The sequence below is a fragment of the Passer montanus genome, unplaced genomic scaffold (assembly GCF_014805655.1).
Source record: "Passer montanus isolate IOZ18808 unplaced genomic scaffold, ASM1480565v1 scaffold10, whole genome shotgun sequence".
In the NCBI taxonomy this organism is placed as follows: domain Eukaryota; kingdom Metazoa; phylum Chordata; class Aves; order Passeriformes; family Passeridae; genus Passer; species Passer montanus.
The window spans coordinates 11,928,206-11,956,151 of record NW_024356505.1 but is presented as its reverse complement, the minus strand read 5'-3'; the positions used below and the strand labels follow the sequence as shown (position 1 = coordinate 11,956,151).

General features: G+C 39.4%; 1 protein-coding gene across 1 annotated transcript; it reads right to left on the bottom strand.

The window, feature by feature from the left end:
• Positions 1-314: 314 nt before the first annotated feature.
• CUNH7orf31 (chromosome unknown C7orf31 homolog) lies at positions 315-27,946 on the bottom strand. The gene is given in 14 exon segments (XM_039703129.1): positions 315-352; positions 498-1,025; positions 9,218-9,382; positions 9,385-9,653; positions 9,862-9,960; positions 10,046-10,049; positions 12,222-12,340; positions 15,008-15,145; positions 16,239-16,268; positions 21,237-21,286; positions 23,069-23,096; positions 24,152-24,210; positions 24,213-24,330; positions 27,801-27,946. Coding segments are annotated over 14 exon segments (1,791 nt in total).

The following is a 27,946-nucleotide window of genomic DNA, read 5'->3' as shown; positions in this document are numbered from 1 at the left end:
CGGGGAGGCCGGGAAACACCTCCGGTCACCGAGTGCGTTCCGTGGAATGAACGCCGCCGCGTCACTTACACCGGCGCACTAAGTGCCGTGCCCAGTCCTAAACACATCCAAGGAAAGCGACTTCACCCCTTCCCTCCTCAACCCATTCTAATGTCTAATCACCTTTTCTGGGAGAAATTCTTCCTGAACCTCCCCTCGTGTAATTTAAGACGGTATCACGGTATCCTCCAGTCGCTGGGCCCATTCTAATGTCTAATCACCTTTTCTGGGAGAAATTCTTCCTGATGTCCAACCTGAATCTCCCCTGGTGTAATTTAAGACGGAATCACGGTATCCTCCAGTCGCTGGTTGCCTGGGAGAAGAGGCCAACCCTCATGTGGCCACAGCCTCCTTTCAGGCACTTGTAGAGGGGATAAGGTGTCCCCTGAGTCACCTTTCCTCCAGGCTAAACACCCACAGCTCCTTCAGCTTTTCCTCACAGGGCGTGTGCTCCAGACCCTTCACCAGCTTGTCCATGAGTTTTAAAAGCTTCTCCAGGGTAGCCAAGGGAGTAAGGAGTGGAAGTGTTGCCGAAGTGAGGCGAAATCCCCCCGCAGATGGCAGCCAGGGCCGCCGGCCAGCATGGCCCCATGCGGGCTGGAGGGGAGCGGGCGTGCAAGGAGTGGAAGTGTTGCCGAAGTGAGGCGAAATCCCCCCGCAGATGGCGGCCAGGGCTGGAGGGGAGCGGGCGTGTGGCCGCATCCTCCATCCGTGTGGGACGCCAAAGCCACGCTGCTCCGGCAAACACGGGAGGGTTGTGGAAGGGACTGCCACACGAAGGGATGGGAGCATCCCAAACGCCAGCCCAGCAGCGTGGTAGTGCTCAAAGAGGACATGTCGGTATTCACATGTTGTGGCCTTCCGAGCAGAATTGGAACGGTGAATTCCAGACACGACTGCCATCTCACTCTCCTTGGCAAGGAGGAGGAAGAGCTGTTGGAACAGCCCAGTGTAGTAATGTCCAGCATTCAAACTGTTTGCTTTAACTAAGAACATTAAAGCTGTAAGAATTTTCCACTGTCTGACACTGGAAAAACATTTATTTTCTGTGTGTGCTTTTATGTTGTCCTGGAACTGGTGTGGGTGTGCCCCTGTAATTGCCCATGAGGCAGGGCTCATGTGAACAGTCAACATGAAGCAGAAAGATGTGAGGACTGTAAAAATATATCAAGGGTTCCTCTGATGGCAGAATTTTGTAGATAATTCACAAGACCATTCAGAAATCATCACTCCCTAGTTCAGACAGTGCATTACCTTCCAAAGCTCATGGTGTCTAGAGCACACGACACAGGTTTTGTGCATTTTTAAACACTTCATCACAAGGTATATACAAAGTATGCATTCTTAAACTTTTAACAATTTATGTTGTAGTCTTATTGACAGTTCACTGGCCACAGTAAAACTGTTTTGCTTACGATATACAGATAAATTCATGTATTTCATGAAGAGTGAGGCAATATGTGCAATGAAACCACTTTAAATCAGGGTCTTGAATTCTGCTGTTGTTGCCCAACTCAAATCTCAAATCATGTCAGACTCCCATAATTGTGAGGTTGACTGGAAAAATACTATTTTAAAAACTTAAGGCATCCTCTGTTTCTTTTATTTGCTGTTTGGTTTTGAGCCTTCATGGTGCCTTTCACTCTCGTTTTTAGACTTTTTACCATGATTGTAAGGACTGAGTTTCATTTAGTAAGGCTTGTGTGTCTTAAATGATTCCAAGGGCCAGATGTAACTTAATATCACAAAACTCATGATAAAACCATGTCTCTTCTATCTCTAAAGGAGGTAGCTGAAAGCTGCTTTAAGCTGCTCTAAGAAATTGCACCAGTGTAAATTCTTAAGCCTCTTTAAGGCCTTGTTGTGGCCTGATGTGTGCTGACATCTATTCAGAGGTTCTCCCTTTCTTCACAGAACATAAACTTCAGGCATCTGTAGCTCTCTTAATTTCTGTTGCATTTTGCCTTTTAAATATGTATGCTCCATTCTGAGAATTGCACGTTGTGTGCCACAGTTAATCCTTCTGATGTGGAGGGACACTAGTAATATTTTTTTCAGTTTTTTTCCAAGAAGCTGTTCTTCAAAACTGCAGCTTAATTCAAGACAACTGGATGGACTCAGGATATAATACTCTTTCCTGAAGGTGTAAATGATACAGAGTATTAGTAGGTTCCCATACTGTATTATTATTGGAAGCAGAGGTACTGATATATCAAGATAGTAGGTTAGGGGATGTGTTTTCACCAGTAAAAAGAGATATCTCAATTGGAGAGGATTTCTCATATCTGTTTGAGCCCATTTGGGCATTGCTAAGGGTGGATCTGGGGCAACACTGTGGTAAGAACTGACCTGTAAGCAAAGTAGAAGGTGCAGGAAAGGGTGTTGTTCAAGGTGCTCAGTATTTGCTTTTTGAAGTGTTCTGTGCTGGGACAGACCAATAGTGAAATTTTTGGCTTCTCTGCTAAATGTGGCATCTGCAACATACGTTGCAGATATGTGTGAAATGTGTGTGAAGTCCTGCATCTTCCTGTGTAGGGCAGAGTATGGTGTGGGACTTCCAGAGGCAGCACTGAAGACAAAGGCAGGACTTTCCTGGCTTTGTGGGTTTGAATTGCTGCAGTAAACTAAAATGACTCGGGGTGCAATTCCAGTGCTCTATACTTTACACACATTAACATTCATTAGACTGCCTTGGTGTGGTTTGCCTAGAAGGCTCATATTTTAGTCTTTCAGTTATTCACTGTGGTTACACCTGGAATACTTTTTCCTAGCTTAGGTCGTTGCACACTGGAACTACAGAACTATTGCAATCAGAATTCTGTGTGTAACTCTATGTAATTCTGTCCCAAATGAAGGAAAAATAAACCCCCCCTAATGTGTCAAGTCGAATAATAAACAAAACATGTCAAAAGAAGCATCCAGATCTCTTTACGAGGCACACTGCAAATAAAAGAAAAAAGGTAACCCTGCATTATGGACCTAGACTGGAACTCAGGAGAATATGTGATTTATTTTTTTTTTCTCAACTCTGTACTAAACTTCTGGTTTGGTCTTTGACAAAGAACTTAGAACCCATTTCCTGTGGAAATCATCACCTCATCCCTGAGCAGCTTGAGCACCTTGGCCTGTTTTCATCCCCTTACCGTGTGGAAGTGGGACAAGCCTGAGCTGTTGCTGGTTATCAGCAAACTGTGCCAGCACTGGGGAGTGTGTGATTTGTGTTGGAGTCCTTGTGGTGTGAGCTGGTTCTTAGAAACTGTTTGAGTTATGACCTGAGTCATAAATCTTACCTCATCACAAAGCAGTACTGACTGATTTGCACCACTGTGATTTCTAAACTGTACTGAAGCAGTTCAGAAAACCTGTGGGGTTTTTTGTTTTTCTTCTGATTTTATCTTTGCCTTTGGAATTGTTCGGGGGGAAAGGTATATCTCCTCTTGGGTTTTTCAAAGCCCAGTTTATAAAGATGAAAGAGTTATTCTGGGCTGAGCTTGAAAAGTTTTTTATGCTGGTATCCTTCAGAAAGGAATATTCTGCAGTGGCAAATGTATGGGTTCAGGGTTACTTTTCTACACTCTTATGGTACAAGTCCTATCACTTGCAATATACTGCTGGCTTTATGTTTATTATGTCTTTTACAGGCTGTTCTGGAGGAAGACAGGAACCTGTTCACCCAAACAGGTAGGGAAGAAAGTTGAAAAGCATTGGAGACTCAAAAGGAAATAAAAATGCCTGATGAATGGTGTGCCTCTAATCTCTACTGCTTGTACAGTCTAAGACAGAGAAGCCAGTTTTGCTGCTGCTTTAAACAGTTGCGAGGGCAGTCTCTGAGAAGCTGCAGTTCCTAAAGGTGACTGTATTCCTTCTTAAGATAAAGCTAAATATTGGCCTAGCATCTACTTTGGTGTAATATTTTACCAAACATTTCTCGGGTTTATTTTAAGGACTGCTTTTTGTTATTTCTTGTGGCAGTGTATTTATTCTTTGTGCAGTTGTCTTTGACAATGTTGTGTTTTGGTTTTTTGTTGTTTTTTTTTTTTATGACAAGTGTTACATTGACTTGAGTATCTGGATTACATTCAATGCTTAATTGCTATTATTCAAAAGGAAAAATTATTCCTGCATTTTAAAGAACTTCTGATGTACTGTCTCATTCTTATGTTATAAAGACCAATTATTTGGGAGTGGGACATAAAAATATTTTCCACAGCCAATGTGTAAAGTGGCAGTTAAAAGAATTGATCTTGACAGAGGAAGGCAGAACTTGGAGTTCTTTCTGCTGTTCCTGTGTTTTTGGAGAGGGGGTTTTGTGAAACTGTGAAAGCAACTACTTGGCACTAAGGGACATAATAATATCTCTTAAGTGTTAAGTAATGAGAATTGCCTGGCCAGGATCTTGTAGGTTCCACTTAGGCACAGGGTGAGGCAGTGCTGCTGAGCATCGTAATGGGCTGTAAAAGAAATTTCAGTAGGCAGAGGGAGAGACAGCAGCCAATCCAGCCAGAGTGGGAAGCTGGGAGACTGCCAAGCTTTCCTAGCTGAATCAATTGCACAACCATTATAATGCCAGGGCTTACCAAGTGATAAATTTACTGATGAGTTTAACAGGTGTGAAAATAACAAAGTACTTTGACCATCCTTTGGTACTGTGATTCTAAGCCTCAGGTATGAAGATTTATTCAGCAGCCATTTATTGTATGATAAAGTGTCCCCAGGACTGGGGTAGGTAGAAGTGTCTGTCATTCATCTGGCCTGTGGGGAGCTGTGTAGATAAGGAGATCCAGGGTTCAGAGTCACTCTTTGTCACTTAAAACAAACACAGACCTCAAACTGAGGACATGGACTCAATACCTGCCTTCACTGTGTGGAGATACAGGGTTGCCCTGCTTGAGCACTTCCCCAGTAGCTGCCTGCAGACTGATAAATGCCTTCTTATCTGTGGGCTCACTGATAAATAACCTTGGGCCTCAAAATAAGATGTGTGGGATACAACTTCTCTGTAATAAGATGATGGTTTGAGACAAGTCAACACAGACATCTTGTTTGAATGAGCAGTGAGTATGAAACATAGGTGCATGAAGTTGGGGTAATTTGCAGTGAAGCATGTAATAGCAAGAAAGGACTGAATGCAAGACTTGGCCTAGGATTGGACTGCATCAACTTCTGGTTTACTATCAGAAAAATCATTCTGAATCCTTATAATCCAGTTTCCATAGTGAAAGTAGGTTAAAAAGAGAGGTGATTCAAGATAGCAATTTAGGAAAAAAAAAAACAAAAAACAAAAAAACAAACCAAGCTTTTTTAGTTCAAGGACAAAATTAATTAAGTTAACCAAGAAGGTCATTCACATTTGAAAGATTCAGGACTCAGCAATTTTCCAGAAGTTTAGCTTTTCTTAAAGACATAATCTTTCTTTGGAAAAGAACTTAAAAATTAATTTTAGGGCTTCAAGAAATGAAAGTCAAATGAAAGGAGATTCTTTTATCAAGTCTATTATGTTTTTAAATTTAGAGTTAGTCTCATGCTGTTGTGGAGTCTGCCACAGTTTACTGGAAAGCTTAAAATAATAGAGGTGTAATAAATGTCCTTGAACATTGTCTGAAATTCTGATTGCATTTGACAAAAAACATGCTACAATAACAGCAATTTCTACTGGCCTCAATTTCAACTTTTGGATGGCAAGTAGTTAGTCAAAACTACCCAATTTTCCTTTTTTTTTTTTTTTTTCTTTTTTTTTGTAATGAGTCAAAACAGTTGGAAGAATTACTGGAATATCCTGTTTGGAGGGGATAACAGTTACATTAATAACACATTTGCTTTGTGTATCCATGATCATCTGGGATGTAGTCTTCTGAATAATCCAAGCTGTAGAGTGAGAAGTGCCTCTGCAACAGCCTAAATCAGACATTCTGAAATTAGTCTCCAAAGCATCAACTCAGCCCCATGAAAAGCTTAAAATTAAGAATCCTTTTGTAAGGAGATTTGTATGGTTGGGTCTCCTTATGTAATGATGATGTGCTAATTTAATGTAATCTACTAAAGCCTATGCAACTCTTGTGTCTAAGGTATAGGCAGACAGGAGGAGCTTGCTTGAAATATGAGCACTAGTGTGGTCCCAAGAGTCACATGAGAATCTTAAAAATAAAAGCTTTGCTCACCTCAGAATTTTCAAAGGAGAAACCTTTTATAACAAATAGAGATAAGGCCATAAACTGGCGAATTTCTCTCCACTTTCTGACAGAAATGGAACTGGTGTGCTTTGGCAGGCTTAATTTTTGTAAATGTAAACCCAGTTCTCTGCAGAGCTACGAGGCCTCTGTGTACAGCAGCAGGAGGAGCTGTTGAGTGAGAAGCCTGACCAAATCCTGAGACAGCACATTCATGGATTCTCTTCTTTATAGTCTTCTTCATTGAGAGGAAGTCACTCCTGCATGTGGTGGAACACATGGGGTGTTTCTGTCAGTGGACAGGTGGGTTTCCTCCCTGTAAGGATCTTATGCTTGTTTTGCTGCCTGTTGTGTCAAGTTTTCATGAGTTTGGTCACCAAGTGATCACCTGACTGGTAGATTTAGAATCAGATTTTAAAAGCCCAGCTTCATTGCTTCTTTTTACATCAGACTTCAGGTATCTGTCAAGTGTTCTATCACACCAGATTAGGGGTTTAGTGCTGTTTCTGACAGTGATGAATGCTGGATGTTTTGTAGTCACTCACCCAGGATGAGTTTATAATCCTAAAGCATGGAGTTTCAGAGCTCTGAGAACACTTAATCCAAACTGCTAGTGTGGAAGATGTTTTTCTTATGCTGCTAGGACATGTCTCTAGGGCTTTAAAAAATTATGTCAATCTTTTTGCCTTCATTATATTCCCAGACTTTTTTGCTTTTTGTTACTTAGGAAGTGTGCTGAACAAAACTAAATGCAAGATATCCAAATAACACAACATTCTGTCGTTTCTGCTGTACTAGAGGCAGAGCAAAAGGCAGGGGTCTGCATTTATTTTAAAATAATTGCTCCAGGAGGTAACAACCATCTAAAAACCCATTTATGGCTGAGTTGTCCTCAGCAGTTCTTTGCATAAGTTTCTTCATACTTCACTTTTAAATTTCAGCTGTTATTGTGCTGCTCGGTTATTTTTGTACTGAGTCCTCTAGATGCTCTCCTGTACTCTACTTGTGTCCTAATAAATGTATAAATCACCTCTGTTTTCACAACTAAAAGTCTCATTGTTTCTGAAATGTGTGAAAGTAAGATGGAAAGTGAGTGTCCTGTCCTAACAGACAATAAGGTCTCTGACTCCGGTCATGTCATTTTAGTTGTATCCTTTTGGTAGCCTTGGAGCCCTTTGTACTCAGAATACTCACCCTGAAAATAGTGCACTGCTGGGCCACTGTGTCCTGGCTAACCTTCTGAAGATCTCACACTTGAATAAAGTCATAAGTGACTTGTGCCATGATTCTTTGCTAGCATCTCTTTTTTGTAAGGGAAAGTTCAGTTGGTAAGGACTAGCTGGAAACAAGGTTCTGTTTGAGCCTTGTATTCAGGGTATGATCCTGCCAGTCTCCTGAACCCTGGTGATTTGCTTGAAGGGAGAGGGAGATATATCTGATTCCTTAATGGGACTGCTTAGAAGAATGCAATGAAAAAATTCTCAATGAAAAACACAATGGTATTTTCCTCTCTCTTCCGCTTCTCTCTAGGGAACGACTGAATAATCTCATTTATTTAAGAGTTAAAAGAACCCCTAATGAATGTCTGTGTGCTGTTTCTGCTTCTTTAATCCCCACTTGGCTGCAGCTTCTTAAGATATGTATTGAACCAATATGAGTTGTTCCTGAAAAAGCTGTTCCAATATTATGTTCCTGAAATCTGTGTAGTAGCATCATAAATCTGTCAGCACACAGAAGGTAGCAATTTAAGTGAGATAGCTTTCCACAAAAGTTTCCTTTACTCCTTTCTTGTTTTCAAAAATCTTCACAAAAAATATTCAAGATATTTATATATATTGTATTTGCGGACTGTTTTGTTTAGTTGATTTTTGTTCACACTTCTCAGGAATCTAGAACAGCTCTGTGACCACAACATGGCAGCAGGGCTTTTCTTTCCTTATCTCTTGGTATTATTTTTTTTTTATAACTCCCAAATTAATGCTCATTATTAATCTCTGGCTACTATGTTTATCACTTTCAGCCATTTAAGTCTGACTCCTAATAAGAGATTACATGTTCTTGGTAGCTTTCCTGCTTCATCCTAAAGGTTCTTCAAATCCCTGGAGGGACTATTAAGTCCCATTCTCCCTCTACCAGACTTCCTTTCAGTTTATATGTCCTTTCCTTAGAGTTCTCTGAAACATTCCTGTCTCAGACAATGAGTGAAAAAGGAAAAAGAGTCTGAAACACAAGCCACAACAGTCTGACACAGGAATGTGTGTTTGCAGAGGCCAGTCAGCCTTAGAGCGTGGAGACTTTGATAATGAGCTGTGCGCAAAGAGACACCATGGCTCATGAGTCATGTTTGTCCCCGTGTGAGCTGTGCGCAAAGAGACACCATGGCTCATATTGTCCCCGTGTATGCGCAGCAGTGCTGTCTTCATTGGCATTTGACCCCCTGCAGAGTAGCAGAAGATCCTTTTAACATGGAAGTTTGGTGTTTGGGAGGGCCTGCAAAGAGCCTTATTGGGGCAATAACGCTGGTCCCCAGCTGTTGTTGGCAAATGCATCATGGCTCCTTTCATAAATGGAGGCAAGCCTCTTCTCTGATCCGCTCCTCAGCTATTCCTGAACCTCCCTGCCGTGAACATTAAAAATCATCTTGTCATACCCACCCTAAATTTATTCCCAGTCATACTGCAATGCTCATTTATTAATCCATTTGGCCTTTAATGAACTAATTCTTTCCAACCAGTGTTTATCCCACTAATGTGTTTATCTAGAAAAGTCAGGTTTTCACAGACTCTAGCTCAAGCTCTTCTAGTGGTCTCAAATAGTCTGCACATGTCCTGGGCTACTGTAATTGCTCTTCTCTTTGCTGTTTGAATTTATTATGGTTCTTTGGGAAAGGCCAGACAATTTGTGTTGAAGTTCTTTTTATTTGTTACTCCATTTTTTTTAAACATATGTCAGTTAAAGAAATTAAAAAATCATTGAAACCATAGTTCTTGTGTCTCTTTCAGTCGTGTTACCTGTGAGGATTTTTTCCTCTCCTTTTACGGAATCATATAAATGTTTTTGTGCTGTCATAGAGAAGAAATGTTGCAGCTCCGTAGGAACTGTCTGGAGCTGAGGAACTTCACAGCTGGGGATCCATTCAGGCAGTGTTATCTCTCTTGGCCCATCCTCTGTTTCTATGCAGACAGACGTGTTTCTTGATGGCAAAGTCTGTGCAACAAAATTCCACTTTCTTCATGCTTGACATCCAGTAGTAAGCTTGGCTTACTTAGGCTGACTGGGTTTTCCGATATTGTATGATGCAAATATCTGGGCTTGAAGTCTTTGTAGGAAAGTGAACATGCAGATTTTGGAAGGGGTTCAAGTTTGGGCCTTCCTGAAAGCTGCTGCCTCTACAGTGCTTCTTTTTTCAACATGTCAGTGATTTTCAGAAGGTTGTTTATTGTGGGACTTGAATCAAGATAAGGAACTTTCTGGTAGCATGTCTAAGACAGAGTGCCCTGCTCTTGGCTCACACCCCATCTTGGTCTGTGCTTTCTGTAACTTTGCACTGCTGACCTAGGCTGGCTGCTCTTTTAATTTCACTCAGCGTTGTGCCTTAGTAGCTGGTGACAAAAGTGGGAATGCTGAGTACAGGTGAAGGCATCTGAAGGAGTACTGTTTTTGCAGAATTGATTCATGGGGATGTTCACCTTGAAGTCAGCATGCAGTGCACCCTTCAGGAGGTGTCACTTGTGACAGACCAGCAGAAATGTTTCTGTATGAAGAAAGTAGCAGGCTTTATACTGCCATCTATGTCTCTTAGTAGGGACTGCTTATTTTAGCAGACCATTGACCCTGACTGCCCTGAAAAGGCACAGTTAGAGGTCACTCAGTTAAGAGAAACAGCCCAGACCTTCACTACTGCCCCTGTCATATAGGGAGCTCAGGGTCACTCTTTATGCTTTGGAGAATTAATTACTCTGTTCCACTCTGGTGCATAAGATTTAAATGGGTATAGATGTCTTGTGGTTTTTTTCTTTCTTCTATAAGCATCTGTCTTCTCATATGAATGATAGTATAAATGGTGACTTGAATTAATGTGGTTTTAACTTCTTTTAGGAACAGTTGCAGGTGGTTTTTAGGATGTTCACTTGCATGTGACTGTTTTAGCTTTCTCAACCACGGTTTGATCCACTGCTCACATACTGTTAACCTCTATGAATCTTTTGCATTGTTGAGGCTTTAGCTACTGGTGCAGAGCCAAAGGAACTGTTCAGATGTAAAGTACATTTGAGTCCCTTAGCCAAAGAACAAACTTCACCAGTTACTGTTGATATTCAACATATGTATGCTGTAAGTGAATGAGTGTTCAGGTAAATCACCATGGCCCTGGACAGGCCTCTGCCAATCTCACTTTGGAAGCCAGAGGGCAATAAAACTGCTCAGTTTTGAATTATGTAAGGTGCTGGTCTGGATTTTCATTTCTGGAGACAAACTGGTGAAAGTGCTCTTTGAAGTGTTCATTATCATAAAGTAAACAATTTTTTTTTTCTTCATTACACTGAAAAAAAAAGTTATACAGCTTTTCCGTTTCCGATACAGAGATTCAATCATCAGAAATTTGTAAACATGTCAGGAAATGTAAAATGTAAATCAGAAGGGATTTCCTTACTTAGATTTGTTTTAATCAAACAGAAGAAAAGCAGGACAATTTGGGGACTTATCCATGGCCATTTGGGACTATAACTGTGAAAATGACACAGTTGCCCTGCTTTATGTAAGTCCGTGCAGTTTGAATCTGGAAGTGTGTTCTGGCTTAGTCACGCTAGGGCAAAGTGCTATAAAGCCAGCAGAGCAGGAATGTGTTCCTTCTGTTTTACCTGCAGAATTGCTTAGTCAGTTACAATTGCTTAGAGTTGCAATCAGTCAGAGCTGTGTATATAAAGCCATCACAAGTAATGATGCATTAGCAAAACACAACTCTCAACCTAATTTACTCTGCTTATATGCCACATTATGCTCTGCTTGCATGAGTAGCATTTAATGCAGATAGTATCTTTTCAGTTTTATACAGGTCGCAGAGAATATAAAAAGTGTTATAAACAACAAACACAGCGTTTTTCAATATAGTTTTATACAGCCTTAAGAGTAAATATTGGCATTAAAATATAATTTGTTAGTGTTATTGATGGACCCTGGAGGAAGAAAGGCAAATCACTCATGCAAATGGAGGAGTATAAATCATAGAAACTCTGCCAAACTTAAACTGGTGTGGTTAGTAAGGAAGTAGTAGTCTGCAATGGTAATAAGTCACTTATCAAACACATAGTGCAATAAGGACAGTAAATTGGTGAGTTCATTCAGACTGTCATGATTGTGCCCATCCACATGACAGCTGCCAACTCATTTTATGGACGCTGTTACACATACTGCTCAAGGCTAAAGGTCTTTTGAACTTCTGTTGTGTGTTGGTGCCAACTTAAAATGGTAAGATAAAAAGTAAGCAGATAATCACAGTAACTGCCCCTTCTGCAAACCCTAAAGAAGTCATTAATCCATTCTGTCAACCTGCTGTGTCAGGACTGATTTAGTATTCTGAACTCTTGCCTCTGCTTTAGAGTGAGCTTTGCCCTGTGCTTAAGTGTTGTCAAAGAGAAGACTTAATTCTGCCAGCTGATTCTCTTAATACTCTTGCCAGTATTACTTGTGGTGGAAGTGTGAGATTCTTAGTAAATCCAGTATTTATTAGTTCTGTGTCATCTCCTTGTTCTCCAGTCAATCTGCAAACTGCTTTTATGTAAGGCAATATATTGGAACTGTTCCTAAACAGAGACGTTTTATTGTCACACATTTTTATGGGTTAGGAAAATCAGGACTAATCCACAATCCCCCTGAAAAACCTTAAATAATTTACAGTTTATGTGTCCTTTGTTACTAAATGACAAAAAAAGCAGTGTCTTTGAGTAATTCAGGGGCTAATAATTTGTGGTCTCACATTGCTATCCCAACTAAGTAAATTTAATAAAAATTGCTTACCTGTGAAGACCTGACTGTGTGTTGTGATCTCCAGAGCCCTTTCAGTGTTTTGTAGCGTGTTGGTAATTCTTGGAGAAAAGTTATATTTGAGCTCCTTAAAATGTACTTGTATTTGAGCTCTTTAAGATGGAGTTGTGTACTACTGTCTTTGGTGGATTTGAAATATATATTTGACCATTTTCTTCTACAAACTTGGAAAACTGAAGGATAAGAAGAAACAGGTAAGGTATAAAACAAATATATGTGCTGTATGGGGAAGACTATTTTAAAGACTTGAAATAACATGTGGTCACCCTGCTCTCCCTCAGTTATCTGTTTAGCAAATGCTAATAAAATTTAAATCTGGTGGGAAAATATATTTGTTGCAGTGTTAGTACTCAAGTGGAAGTTTCAACAGGTATGTACTTATGCTGAACTTGGGTCAAATAACTTGGAATCAATTTCTTATGGTAGTTACATATGGTAGGCAGGGAAAGCTATGTAAGCTTTCTTCTGTAGTAGTCACAGTTATAAACTGCCTTAAAATGAACTGCCTCTTATTGTTTCCATTGCCACATCTGCAAACAGTGTGTCTGCATTGATCAGAAGGACAGACAGATCTGCATTTTTAGCTGCATTTGTAGATGAATGCTCACTATAAAGACAGCTGTGATGGTAGGAGAGGTGCTTTCTGTGAGCTGCTGCTAATGTCTCTTTTGCCTGTGGAAACTGATCTGATGGATGTGCAAACAGAACTCATCTTCACTCTTTTGATACAAAATCAGCAGGATTAGACCAGATCAGCTGTTTTATCAGCACCAGTTAACCCAGTGATGTGTGATAAAGTCTTAGTGGAGGTATTCTACATGGTCATCTGCACCACTAGATCTGGAAATCTAGTTGTCTCAGGCAAAAAGGTGGTGACAAGCAGCTGAGAGCTCAATTTTATACCATAAAATACTGCCTTTGCAGAAGGCCATCTTCCCATTGCCAATTGCAGGAACTCTGGGTTGATTTACACTCCAGCAGGGAAGGTTCTTATTTTGTTTTCTGTGCACGATTTTTACAAACAGGAACAGCAGACTCTAAAGATTAATGAATTGTGAAGCTCGTTCTGAACTCCTAATGTCACCATCAGGAATAACTAAGTTTTTCTAGATGTCTTTTAAAAATGAAACTGCACTGGAATTAGTTTCCAACCCTGTCACCACTTTTTCTCTCTCCAGTCTTTCTGCCTCTTGTTTCCTTATTTACCTCACAATGATGCTGCCAGCATTAATTACATAACAGACGTTGTGAGTTTTGTAAAGGAGAGATGTGGAAAAGACACAAAGCTTTTAAGCACAACTTTCTAGTAGTAAAAGTCACCAGGCTGTAGTCTAGGTTATCTGTATTTAACCAGGGATTCTCCTTCAGCCATGAGAGCTGGAGTGTCCCAGTCTCCGAGAAAGTCAAAACATATGAAGGGAGCAGCAAATGAAATTAAAGTATTTCCTAAGTGCCCATACTGACTGTCCTCTTAGCTGATAATTCTGAACCTGTTAAACATTGCTGAAAATAGGTTTTGGTCTCTGATGATCCTCCTGTTATGCAAAAATAGGCTTTGTAAGCCCACCTCCACACATGATTAGCGTTTCTTAAATTGACCAGTGACCAGTGAAAACTGACTAAAAATGATTACTCCTAGCATTACATATTCTGTGGAAGGATTTTGGGTTTGGATGGACAAATTCTTCACTAAAAAATCAGTCATGTACCTAATTATATAAATACCAGTACAGCATTGTACTTATGACTGGGAATGGAAGCTAATTAATGCAAATTGACCTCCCACTTAACATTATCAGCTTTTACTTGGCTGAAAAGCTTCTTATCCACACCAGCGTGTGCTTTTTCTGTTTCAAACAGTTACTGCCAAGCCTTTCCTGACAAGCGCTGCCATGGCACACAGAGGTGCTGGCTTTTTCCTGTCCCAAATTCCCCCTAACCCACTGTGGTCAGTAGCTGCCAAGTGCTTCTCATCAGTTCACGCAGGTGGTCATTTTGAAGTCTTCTGAAACAAAGTACCTGTCAGTTAAGAACAATAATTTCATGCCCTTTTCCTCTAATATTTGATGTAAACCACTCTCAGGGTAAGATGCTGCTGGGGTTAAAAACAAGCACCTCATGATGGCTTACATAGTGTTCTGCAAGTAGTGAATGTCTAGGGTTTCATCTCAGACTTCATAAGGGATAGGAAGAATTGTGTTTTTCTCTCTGGGTCTTGTTCTACTATTTGTGTAGTGATAAAATGTTTTAAATCATTCATCTCTTATTCCATGGGTATTTCTGTTGACCCCAATGCAAGTGGCAGGCATGATTTTGGCTCAAAAAATGCTACTTTTGGGTCCCACTGATGATTTTTTTTTTATTTTTCTTTTCCTGTTGTGAACTGTGGAGAATTAGTTGTCTGGCAGAAGGTAGCAAACACACCAAGTGATCCATCATGCTTTTGTGGGGAATGGCAGCTGTGCTAATAGCTCTGTTGGCTTCTGAGGCTACAAGGGGGCCACAAGTTGCATTTATTCTCAGTGCTGAGACAGCCTCCATGAGACTGCAACTATCAGCACATACAACTTTATTTTAAGCCAAAGTGCTTACCTTGATCATTGGTGTAGTCAGATTCTGTTAAACTTCAGCAGAAAAGAGTCACAGCTGCCACAGTGTTTTTAGGTAAGTTTCAAGAATAAAGGGTGAGCCAGTGGAGTTCTCTCTTACCTATGGTCTCCTCAGAACAGCCATGCCAAAAGTCTTTCTATCTAGAGATATGGGGATGGAAAGGTTGATGACTGCTTGAATTGATCCCAGTGTTTCAACCCTCAAGTGAAATGAAGTTTGGAAACATGGTGTACCTAGATATGTGTGTAGGATAGGGGTGAGAGGAGGAAAATGACAGGCACAATGATCTTGGGTTGGTTTAAGTTGTCAGGAAGAAGGACAGAAAGAAAGAAAATTTCCTTATTTCACGTTTCACTGAGCTTTAGATTAAATATAACACTTTGCAAGAACAGGGAGAGATGTGAGAATCAAAAAGGTAGTATCTTAATTTTTTAATCCCCTTTTGCTTGCACCCTGCAAAGAATTCCCAATGATGCTGCCCTTGCAGCTTTTTTACATGATCAATCATACTGATTCTCATTTACTTTTATGTGGCTTAAGGGAATTTAAGATTCTTGCACAGCTCCAATTAATAGTAACTGAGTTTGTGCTTGTGTAATCAAAATTTGTCTCTAAGATGACATTTATTTCTGTGAGGAAGGGGATAAAGCTAAACTGGAGATTTTATGGGATACAGAGAACTGGCATTTCATGAAGTCCCGTGTTCCTGTGGCTATTCTTTTCAGCTATAAATTTTTAATGATAGAGTAATTTAAGGCTTAATAAAATCAGGAGAATAATGAAATCTGAGGAAAATTAAAGCAGCAGTTTATTCCAGTAAGAAAGACTAGCCTGTTAAATGAATCCCTGTTTGGATTAATTTACCTTTAGCACCACTGCATACAGCAACTTGCTGAGAGCAAACACCTTCCCCCAGCTGCTGTGTAAAGCAAAGTCACAGTCTTGTACAGGAGCCAGATTAGTTTGGTTCCTGGAGCTGTGTGTCATGGCATAACGAGATCTTACCAAGCTGGGCTTTTCTGAGGCTTCTGTCTCATAAATCTGCTTTATGACAGAGAAGTTGTGCTTTATAGTTGCTCTCAGACACTTTAATTCACATTAGGTAAAGAGGCCATGAACAAAACAGTGGAGAAAACCCAATTAGCCCATAGGCAAGTCAGCAAGATCAGTATTTGTTAGGAGAATGTGTGTGTGCTAAGTAAGCACTGCTAATCTTCTAAACCTAATCATTGTATGCTTCGTTCAATAGAGAAATTTTTGTGCCTCATAGTGTTGCTGCTGCTTATTGCCAAGGAACCTGCACTGTGCAATTATGATTGTGAGAAGAACAACTTGCCCTTTTATTTCATTAAGGAAAGGTAAGATACAGGTGAAATGTACCTAGGCAAAGTGTCTGGTGGTTTGGGAAGCCTATATTAGAGAAGAAATGTAACAGCTTAGGTGAAGTGACCCACTCTCATTTGCATCTCCCACACTTTATCTGAATCAGTGCAGGCAATATACATTAGGGACAAATCAATGTGTAAGCAGTGCAGGCAGTGTTCTTACTGATACCACTCATTACATGAGAAATGTTTGGTGTTGCCAGGTGCCAAATACTGAAAAGACATCATGTGATGTGTGGAATGTCTTTTTAAAACAGAGTGAGGGAAAAAAAATCTATCTCCTTAGACTTTTATGTAATAAGCTCTATATTAGTTTACAATGGTATGTACTATTAGTACAAAAAAAATTTTAAAAATTCCTTTTATCAGTAATGCAAAACAAAAGACATATCCTGTTTATACTTGCAGAGAAATTACCTCTTCATACCATGCTAATACATTATTTATATTTTACCTTGGAGACTTATTTATTTCAAGGCAAGCAAAATAAAACACTAACTTTAAAGGGCAAGAATTTAATCACTAAGCCTAGCTAAGAATCTCTTGGCAATTTTACCAAGTCAGAAAAATATCTACGGTTGAAAAAGTAATTATTTGCTTAATGGTTCTTTTTGGTATAATAAAACATAAAACAAATGCCTGAAGTATTACTGGGCTAATCTAAATAGTTCACCTAGATCTCCAAAATTTTGTGTATTTCATAAGAAAGGCCTATCTACCAGGCCTTGCTTCAAAGGGTTTTTATTGTAAATGGGTAGATGTTTCCAGGTGAGAGCCCTTTTTTAAGCTTTATTATTTGTACATTGTCACCCAATGTTTCTTGTTTCTTCAAAAGCTGTATACCAAAACCTGCATATTGCTAAAACCCCTTGTTTTCCTCAGTGAAAAGAGGGATGTCCCAGATCAATTTCCAAGCAGGAGATGATGGTAACTTCTCAGGGCTCCTCCCCTTGCTCAGCTTGAGGACATAGAACTGTTGGGATGTTAATAGGCCCTGCAGGGATTCCATCATTTCAGCCTTAGCAGTTCCTGCGGGATCTCTCTTCCTCCCATGGCTGGGGTTTGTTCAGTAGCCTGGTTAATGACATAGCTGTGACATGGGAGCTGCACCCGAGCTCTCTCCAAGTCATCTGTGACTCAGGGTGCAGCTAGGCCACTCCATCATTGAATTGGTCTCTGTAAAGGTGGGTGTTGCAGAGTTACAAAGAGGAAAAAAAGTCCCTTCACAAAAAAGAGTTTAAATACAGTACTTATTTCTTTCCATACTAAGATGGGTGTTTTAAAGATAAACTTCAACTGCCAGATCAGTTTTACTCACACATTCTGATATGAGATGTAGAAGTCATGCACTTCATTGTGAAATCTGTGCTGTGGTGTTATGGGACTCAATGCAATCAACATGAGGTGTGATATCTCACAAATTGCTGTGCCAGCTTAACTCATGCCTCAGCTGAGCTGAACAAAAAATCTACTTTTAATGTATGATGCTACAAAGATAAAAGGACTTAAAGTGTTGAATTCTGGCAACCATTTGTATATTGTTGCATTTATAACAAACTGGGACTCTGATTCAAAGTTCACATCTGTCTTAATAATGGGAAGCCTTTATAGAAATGCCATATTTGCAGACCAGCAATATCTCTGAAAGTTTATTACATGAATAATTCTAGTTGATTTTCCATTTATTTCTACTGTTAGAACTGGTGGATATCTATCAGTGCTGTGCATATGTAGAATACATCTTAGTATTTCTATTCAATTCACATTCTGTTACAGCTATATTATTGTAACAGAATGTGAATTGAAAAGAAATACTGAGAAGCATTTTCAATTTCCATTTTGTTGTGTTACAGTGTGACTTGCTACATTTTTCACTGCAATAATTGGATATATTGCTGATACACATACATGTAAATAAGGACAGTCAATCTGCTTTGAGCTCTGGCATGGCAGAACTACTTAACTACCATTGTATATCACTTTTCATTTTGACATCTAAACTTAAGGCAGCAATAAAATAAGGATGAACATGCATTTTCATGACTGCTGTGATTTAGAGAAGGTTTCTGAGATCAGGTTGTAACAGCCAGCAAAGTTTTGCATTTTTAAGGGTAGATGGTTGTTCTGAACATTTGTTATATTTTTAAAACTCATACTGTTTAATAAAGCCTGAAGACACCCAGATTAGAAGGCAGAAGAGAAAGAGAAAAGGTAAAGCTTTTTTCTGGAAAGTAAGTAAGATATCAGCAGTTTTTAAAATTTCATACTCTCTTCGCTGGAGTTCTATTAGACTTTTGGTGGAGTCAGCCTGTACCACACAAGAAACAGTTGCTCAGTATTATATCATCTGCCCCTTTATGATGAGACCATGGACCATATGGAGTTTGTCTACTGAAAATAAATCAAGGCTCAGGGTGGAGGGATTTATGCTCCCAGTTTGGAAAGGCCCAGAACAAATCCAGGGAGTTGTGCCGATGAACACCATCCCATTTCCCTAGCAATGAGTGCACTGTGGGCGCTCTTGAAACACTTTTTGATGAAATAGGCATAAATCAAGTTTCACATGAGAGAGAATATCCTTATGGACACTCTGGCTTCTGTGCAGTAGTTCTGCAGCTTCCCTCATGATGGCAGCGCATTAAGTGGAGAGCTGCACTTGTTCAGTGATAGTAATAAAAGACACATTGGAAGCTGTGTGACCTTCATGAGAGTCTCCCACTTAGTGCTACTTTCCTACTCTCTGACACATGCTAGGGGCCTCTAAAGATCTGTTTCTTTTCTCAAGTGTGGTTTTGGCCTGAAAGGCATGCAGCATGGGGGGCCTCATGACCTTCACCTTCTTTTCTAGATCAGGCCACAGAACATTTTGCTTTGCTTTCCTGTTACTTTCCCCATGTATTCTGTAAATTATTAGAATCAGATGTATCACTCTTGCCAATTTTAGCAGAAAGGAAATTACAACTAGAGAATAAATTGTTTCAAATGTGTAAATTGACTGTCTCTACAGCCTTTTATACTTGCAAAGGGAGGCAATCACTTATCTTGCCTAACCTTAAATCCTGCTTGGTCAGGAATCTGCAGGTCTGGGAACCACCATGGGTCAAGGAGCTGGGAGACAGCCAGAGGAATGTAAATACTTTGTGGCATGATAAACAGCAAAACTGTATTAAAACCCACAAGACAAAAACAAACAAAAAAACCCAAACAAACAAACCCACCAAAACAAATCAACCCAAAAAAAGGTAACAAAACAATTTGCATTCATTGTATGCTGTCACTAAACCTACTGGAAGCCTTATTAGTGTGGTTTGTCCGTGGAAGGACAGCTGCCAGTGCTCTAGCCTGATGTGTGTGTGTATAACTAAGGCTTTTGGCAGTGGCTGAAAGGTGTTTTTCAACACTTTTCTCAATGTTTGTGGTTTTGTTTTGATGTGAACCTGAGGACCCATTACACCTACAGAAGCAAGGAGGCAACTGCTGTTCTCCAGTACCTTTGACTGGAGATCATGTGTGTGTGACCCACTGCCAGTGCACTCAGCAAAGCACATCTGCAGCCGGTCAGTGACTGATTCCAGTGTGCAAAACTGCACAAGGATAGATCGTGCTCATCCTTAAGGCAAAGGCATTGTTGGTCCATGAAAGTGTAAAGAGTTATTGCAAATACCTTGTAATTCATTTCCCACAAATGACAGTAATGGCTCAAAGGAGCCCTCACAGGCTATAAGGTGAATAAACTGAGTGTTAATAGCTCCCAGGTTAGCACCACTCAGAGTGTATTTTTCAGGAGAGGTTCCATGTGGCTGTCACCATTTAATAGTTCCTGATGGCAGGAAGAATATTTGCTCCGAAAGACCTTGGACTACTAATGTGGAAGACTTTTTGTGTGTGTTTCACTTTTTGTTTAAAAGGATATACTCTTTCCTTCAATTTAAAGGTCTTTGAAAGGCCAAGAAAATAGGGAAGGAAAATAGAATATTCTAGGGAAAGAAAATGCTTAAACTAGGAAAAATTAAAATGTTTTTAGAGACCCAGCATATTTCAGGTTAAGATGGAAGTGCATAATAATGGAGAAAGCATTTTAATGATCTGTTGGTTAAATATTCAGAGTCCAAGGTTATGCACTTTTCAGTGTGTATGAGGACAGAATTTGACCTACTCCTATAAAACCTTCTTTCTTTTTATATAGCTGATACAAGGGCACAGTCACAGCAGGCCTTGGTTGCTTCCTGTTGCAGAAGAAAATCTCTAGAAAGGTGCTGTGATCTCTTCCTCAGCCTGTGTACCTGCATGACCCATTCTGGTGAGCAACTGTCATGAGGAATGCACCTCACAACCCTGTAAAGTTAACTGTGAAATCATCACAGAATTATTCTCAGGTTTCTAATATACTTATCAATGCTGATATAAGAGGTTGTTTATTTTCTCTTTTTAAAGAATTTACATCTATGCTTCAAACTACCTTAATCTAAAATCCCGGTGGTTTGATCAAGTGTTTTGCTGGTGCCATCAAGTGGCAAAATGTTGGATTGCAGAAGTTCCACAGCATCCAAATTGACTCTAATACCTCTTGAACAGCACCAATGAGGAAAATAATCCCTGACAAGCCTCCTCCAAAAATACATATGTATAAATATGTATGAGAAAAATGGACTGAAATACATATGGTGTAATGATTGCTTCAGTTACTTCAGTTTGATCTGGATTCTAACAAGTAGAAAGGCTAATATTTTTGAGTATTACTAGTTGATAAATATAGGCAACCTATAAAGCAAACTCCGAGATCCTTGTTGAAGAGCTACTTGAACTGAAGTGGCACAATGCTGTAGTCTGAATTTCTGTGTTTGCTGTCCTCTGTTACTAGCTAATCCCTTTTTACATGGCTCTTTGACTTCATATCATAGCTGCACTTCATATCATAAGTGTAGAGTGAATATTCAGTTTACTGCTGTATTCTCTAACTTCACAGTCTGGTTAACTGAAAATTTAGTCTTAAAGTTCATCATTCATACACACATCACTTTTTTTTTTTTTTTTTTTTGCCAGCTGAATGACATCGTAGTATCATTCAGTAGGAAGGCCTCTGTGCAAAGGAAACACATAAATTTATAAAGCTTATGCTCTATTTCCTTATAAAAATCCAAATAAATTTGTATGGTTTTGTCTTTATTTCTCAGGGAACTGCTAATATCAAAACTCATACATGCTGCCAGTGTAGAAATTATCCTGTGCTTCAAAATCTAAATCATGCAGGGCTGGATTTTGAGAAGTGCTGAGCACTCATGCCTGACTTTAAAGTTCCTGAGAATGCTGAGCATTTCCCCCTGTGAAAGCCTGGCTCTTACACTTCCTTACACTTCCAACAGGAGCTATGGGAATGCCTCAAATAGGTACAGGCTCCAACTTTTTACCCTGAAATGAGTTATTTCTACACTCTGGGGACTTTCAGTTCCTTCTGCCAAGGTGCTCACAGAATCCAGCGAAACTGCATGGTTTTCACTGACAAGAATCTGCAAACAGCTCCACACCAAAAAATAAAAACAACAACAGAGAGCAAATGAGAGTGTGAAAATGATGGAAATGCAGGTGGAAAGATCAGCCATAATCAGTAAAATTTTCCTTGGATTAGAAAAAGCCTTACATTTTAATTAATTCTCACTGTGGATACTTCATGAAGTTTTATTTACAAATTCTAATGTAACCATATTTAGGCTTCTTATACTTTCCCCACTGAAATTTGTGCCAGTACTATCAGAGGCACAAATGCTAAAATATTTCATTTGAATCTTGCCTACTTCAGCTTTTTACTCCGTAATTATTAGCACTAGATGAAGCTTTTAATTAATCTCTAGCCTGGTACGTTTGGAGATCAGTGAAACTGATGCTATTTGGGTTAGTGTGGCTCTGGTGCTTGCCTGTTTTCTGTGTTTTACAGAAACTTAGCATGGAGAAAAGGCTACACTCCTTGGCCCCTGAGTAGTACCTTCAGGACTGTGGGTGTGCTTTGAGCAACTCTCCTGCAGTAACATTTTACTGTGGGAGCTGTCCAGAACCAACAGCAAATGGATGTCATTAACATAGGTGTATGAAGCAGCTTGCTAACCTCTTCTCCCTTTCTGACTGCTATGTTGGTTTTCTGAGGTAGAACATTTAGTTGCTATGACTCATCTACTTTCTCATGAGGTATTATGGTAAGTTGGCCAAAATCTCTCCTGGCTTACAGTGTGAGTGTAGGAATGTAGAGACATAGACTACATGCAACTTAGGCAATTTCTACCTTGTGGAATAGGAAAGGTTTGGTCCTGGACCTCTTCTTTTCTCCAGAATGGGATTCACTTTGATTGGTTAGGGGCTCTACACTAGTGTGCCTTGAACATCTAATAATCCAAGGGATTGTATATTCAGAAAAAACAAACACAAGAGGAATGAAAATGCTTGTTTCAAGCTCATTAGTCATTCTTGCACTTGTCCTATCACTGTGGCATCACAGCACCTTGCCATGGTTTTGGGATGGAAGTCCTATCAACATCATTTAACAAAGGCACGTGCTGGACTCTCCATGGGATGGGGTAACCCTGGTTGTATGTACAGATTGGGTGATGAGAGGTGGAGAGCAGCCCTGGGGAAAGACATCTGGTGTTTGGGTTGATGGCAAGCTAGATGAGTGAACAGTGTGCCCTGTCGGTCACACTGCCAAAAGGGCCAGCTGTACCCTGGGGTGCATCAGCAGAGTGCAGTGAGCCAAGTGACTGGGAGGTGACTGGGAGGTGACTGGGAGGTGACTGGGAGGTGACTGTCCTGCTCTGCTCTGCACTGGTGCAGCCTCACCTCGAGCACTCTGCGCTGATTTGGGTGCCTTAGTGGAAGAAGCACACTCGTTAGAGTGTGTCCAGAGGAGGGGACCAAGATGATAAAAGGGCTCAAGGGCAAGACATTCAAGGAGCAGTCCTTCCAAATTGAGATATTCTGTGATCATTTCACGTAAAGGTTAGCTCATGATAACAAAGTGGAGAACAAGGACAGGAAGGCAAGTTTCCAGTCTTTGAGTATTTGAGTCTTTGAGTTTAACTCTTTGACATTCTGGCCTGCATCTTCCATTCCTGTTGTCCAGGAAAGGCTGCAGGACTGAAAGCTATCCTTGGACTTTTCTGAGTCAGCCTTAAGTAGTGTGCTCTGCTTTCAAAGCTTTCCTGTAAGTTAGTAATGGTGATCTGAATCCTGAATCCTACATGAGTGTCTGAACAACACAGATTTGGCAGCATCATTTATCATCATTTGCCTATCTTTCAGTTAGCCAGTGTTTTGGTTTGCTGTGTTTTTTTTTGGTTTTTTTTTTTAATGCTGTCATGAAGAAAAAGAAGTCTTGGAACTGATTTCAGTGGAAGTAGCACCAACCTCAGTATATTTTAAAGAACAAATTGGCTGTGGTTAGGGTCCAGGAAAAGGAACCCTAATTCCAAAAGCATTCCCCAACAGCTCCTTCAGCGGTTGTTCCTAGACATATCTCTTCTTTAATAACAGCTTTCTGAAAAAGCTGAGCACTGACTTTTCATAGTTATGACTATGGTATTTGGGGATGTGGTAAATTAGGCCAAAAGTGAAATCTTTAAGTTCAGGAAGGATGTTTGGAACAACAACCAACAGTAAATAGTTATCAAATGATGGGCAAAAAATAAATACGAAAATTTGGAACTTCAAGTGTTTCAACTAAATATTGTGTAGACATTTGTGAGTACTAATATATTTCCACATTAATATTTTGTGGGAAAAAAAAAAAAAGCTTAAAATCCCCTGCAGATATATGTACATCTCAGTCTAAATTGCTGTGTAACCATTTTGCTGCTTGGTGCTTCTCTGGTGAAAGCACTTCACTTAAACATTTTGACTGTGAGAAGTATATGTCTAGTCTACATCGGCTGAGGGTCTTGTCCACTACCATGAGGTGTACATCTATTAACAAATGTACTTGGAAATCCTTCTCTCTTGCTCAGTTGTCTTCTGGCAGTACACCTAGAGCAAGTCCTCCATGCTTCTTCTCTGCTCCTCAGGGAAGCTTGCAGCAATGGAGGAATTTCCTGAACTCTTTATATCTGAAAGAAAAAATCCCCAAACCCAAAATGTCTTTTGATAGCAGCAGCAGTGATGGTTTCCTGAAGTCTTTTAAACAATGACAACTTGGCTCTCTTTTCATGACTGTGACTTGCTCAACTTATTCTGGCTAATGCCATTAGGATGAACCGTCACTAGGAGAAGTTAGTACAACAACAAATGGCAATTCTTTAATGAAGATTGGGTCAAGTCAGTGATGTTTTGATCAGTGAGAGGAGGAAAGAAGGTGATAGATGTGTGCAGCATGTGCATCTTGCAGTGTTATTGGGTATCAGCTGCCAGCACATACATACCTGCACTCTCAGTAGCATATGGACAGCAAATATATGCAATAGCACAGATGGAAGATTTAGCATCTAATTCCCACTGATTTCAGAATTTGTTATTTATGCCTTTGAAAACTTCCCCTCTCCATCTCTAGAGAGGGGTGAGGAATGTTACTGTTTAGTAGCTGTAGTTCAGACTGAAGGAATGCTGTGTTAGGCACTCACATGGATGTGCTAGAGGCTGAGGATACTCTGTACGTTTCCATACATTGGTGTAATTTGACATCAAGTAGTTTGATGTGTATGATGAACCAAAATAAGAATCTGATGTGCCATAGAGTATCAGAAAACTATTCTGTATCTCAGTTTCAAGCATTCACTTACAAGTTCTGTCTAAAATTTTGCCCCAACCTGAAAGTAGTCAGGCAGATGCCAAGTCACCTGTGTGGCTGTGATGTTTGTATTCATTAGGCCAGCTCTCACTGGAAACATTAATAAACCATTCCTGTTGACTGTGCTCTCAATAGGCTACCAAGCTGCAGGACAACCACTTTACCTTAGACATAAAAGAAAAGCATTGCATACAAAGGTCTGATCATCTATTCAGTTCAAACAGGACTATGTTAAACTTAAAATATTTACAAGTCTCCTTCTCCCAAAGAAACACTTATAGCCAATGTTGATCCAGTGACATTTGAGATCTCAAGACACATTAAAAAATGTCTCAGCCCAGAGATTTTCAAAAAAGGGCTAAGGTGAACATATTTTTAAAATGTCTATCATGAGCAATCCTTAAGAGCCTCAGCGCTATACAAAATGATTTAATAGACACTATTAGGATTTCTAACTTCCATTATAGTAGATTTATTCTGAATTCTGACAGACAACTTCCAGCTTTTTGGCTCTTCTCTTTTGAGAAAAACCCACACTACCAAAAATATCATGTTCTGGGATCAGAACATCAGTTTGCTTCTTTATTATTAAAAAGTTGCGTTTTTCCCTTCAGGTTTGTTTTGTATGTCATGTGGATCTCAAACCAGAGTGGAAGAATACAGTGTCTTAAATTATGAGCTTATGAAGGTCTCCAATAATTGTTTTGATCAGTGCATAAAACCAACACATCTGAGGGTATGTGCTGCCAACAGCTTCCAGCAGGTCTTGGCAGGAGAGTTCTTATTCATACTGACATTTTAATTCAGGACTCTGCTTTTGACGTGAATCTCCCAAAGGTCTCTGTTTTGCAGTACCTTGGTCTTGTACTACGTGAACTGGTTGGATGTAATTATCTGAAAGCTGTGTTCCAGAAATATACCAGGAGGATACCACAGCTACAAATGGACCCTTAATCAAAAGTAAAGAGCATCTGAAATATATTTTTTTGGCACCTCAGATCCTCAGCACCCACTGTTTCACTCTACACATCTTCTCCTATAGTCCACAATACATGCCAAGTGACATAGTCGCTGAGCAACATACGGATCTGGAATTAATTGAATTTTTTTTAGCTTGGGATGGTCTGAATTTGTTTTTATTAACTGTTCCCCAATAAACCTATAAATAACTATACACATAATCGTAGGATATCAATGCTGAATCTGACTATCTGATGATAGGGTAAAACACATAGGATACTTTCTTTGTATATATATACAACCTAGCATTATTCAAATATATGTACATACTTCTGGTTATTCAGGGGCACAGTCTAGCTATGCAAATATTGGTAGCAAATGCTCCAGTCCAAGAAAATAATGTAATAAAATTAGTGGATTAATTATTTTTAAAAGCTGAGAACAACTGTTTCTTATTTATTTATTTATTTATTTATTTGGATTTATGTGACTAGGAAAAAATATAACATTTTAAAAATATATGATATTGTAAAACATGCAGCCGTCTTCTTTTCAGGTATGGATTGGGGAATTCATGTGTGTGTTTACAGAAAAATGTAGCTTCTGACCTGTGTTAAAATACTGATTTTCATGGTCACAGAGAAAAGAATGATACAACCTTGCTATCTGTATTTAATGTTTGTGTTTCAGAATTGGGTCTAACATAGTTGTCATCTGAAAGGTGCCTTGCTGTTGCATTGCTTAATTTTTTCATTTTTCTGGGTATCCTGTGTAGCTAACAGGATTCTTTCCTGGATATTCATTAAAATATAAATCAGGTCTATAATTCACTAAACTTCCAAGCCTATTAATAGTTAAAAGAGTGCAGATGGAAATTCACCAAATTCCTGCAATGCGAGGAATACCACAAAAACTTGCCTCAGGGCAGATATGTAAGTGGGAGGCATCAAGACACAGTTTGACATGCGTGATAATTCAATAATATCAAAGTATTCTGACTGAAATTCAGATGTTGGATAGGAGACATTACAAATAATGAAAGAATTTATCAATTGTAGTAAACCAGAAGCCTGCCAGAAAGATGGAAACTAGGACCTGGTTTTGCTAATAATAGAGATAAAATCTCATATGAAAGAACACTGGAGAACTTGAGGCTCACTCTGGAATCCATTATGTATGGAAAAAATACAAATTTAGATTTAAAAAAAATGTCATGAGTGCCAGGCATCATGGAAGTTCAGCTTTCCAGACCTTTAAAAATTGCAGGAATTCTGCCATATCCTGCTCCCCAGCTATTAGTATAATTGAGCCTGTATAAAAAACAGTCAAAACACTTATTCCTGAAACTTCCTGATTACATACTGATGATTATGAAAGCTAAATGCAAGCTTCCTTTAATTTTAAATTTTAAAGTTTATTTTAGTAATTCTAGGTAAAACTGTAATCTAGGAAAAAAAAAGTTTAAAGCAGGAGTAGATACCATGATAAATGTTGGTGATTTTATGTGAAATATGCTCATTTTTTCCAAATTAGAAATAAATGCAATATATGTGTTCATTTTATTCTTTATGAAAATTATTTCAGGAGATTTTGAATGCTAAAGCCACTGTGTAATTTATTTTAGCAGTCCTCTTTTCAGCTGTAATGAACTTATTTCCTGGGGGACTGACACACTATTGCACAAAGTAGAAGATACTCTGTTTCATTAAAGCAAAAAGAAAAAAAGTGTGTCTTGTCAGAAAAACATAACCACAAGAAAATGCTTTCAGTAACAGTAAATTGATATCAAATACTTCTAATGGAATAATTTTCCTCTACAAGTTCTGCTCTTACCTGTCTTTTGAGACAGTCGGACAGCAAGGAATTTGAAATGGAGTCAGTGCTACATTCAAATTGAAGGTTCTTGATGGAACTTCAGGTCCTTCATTTGCTTGGCAGTGTTGGGGCAGGTTATGCAGTAGCAGGTTATCATGTTTCAT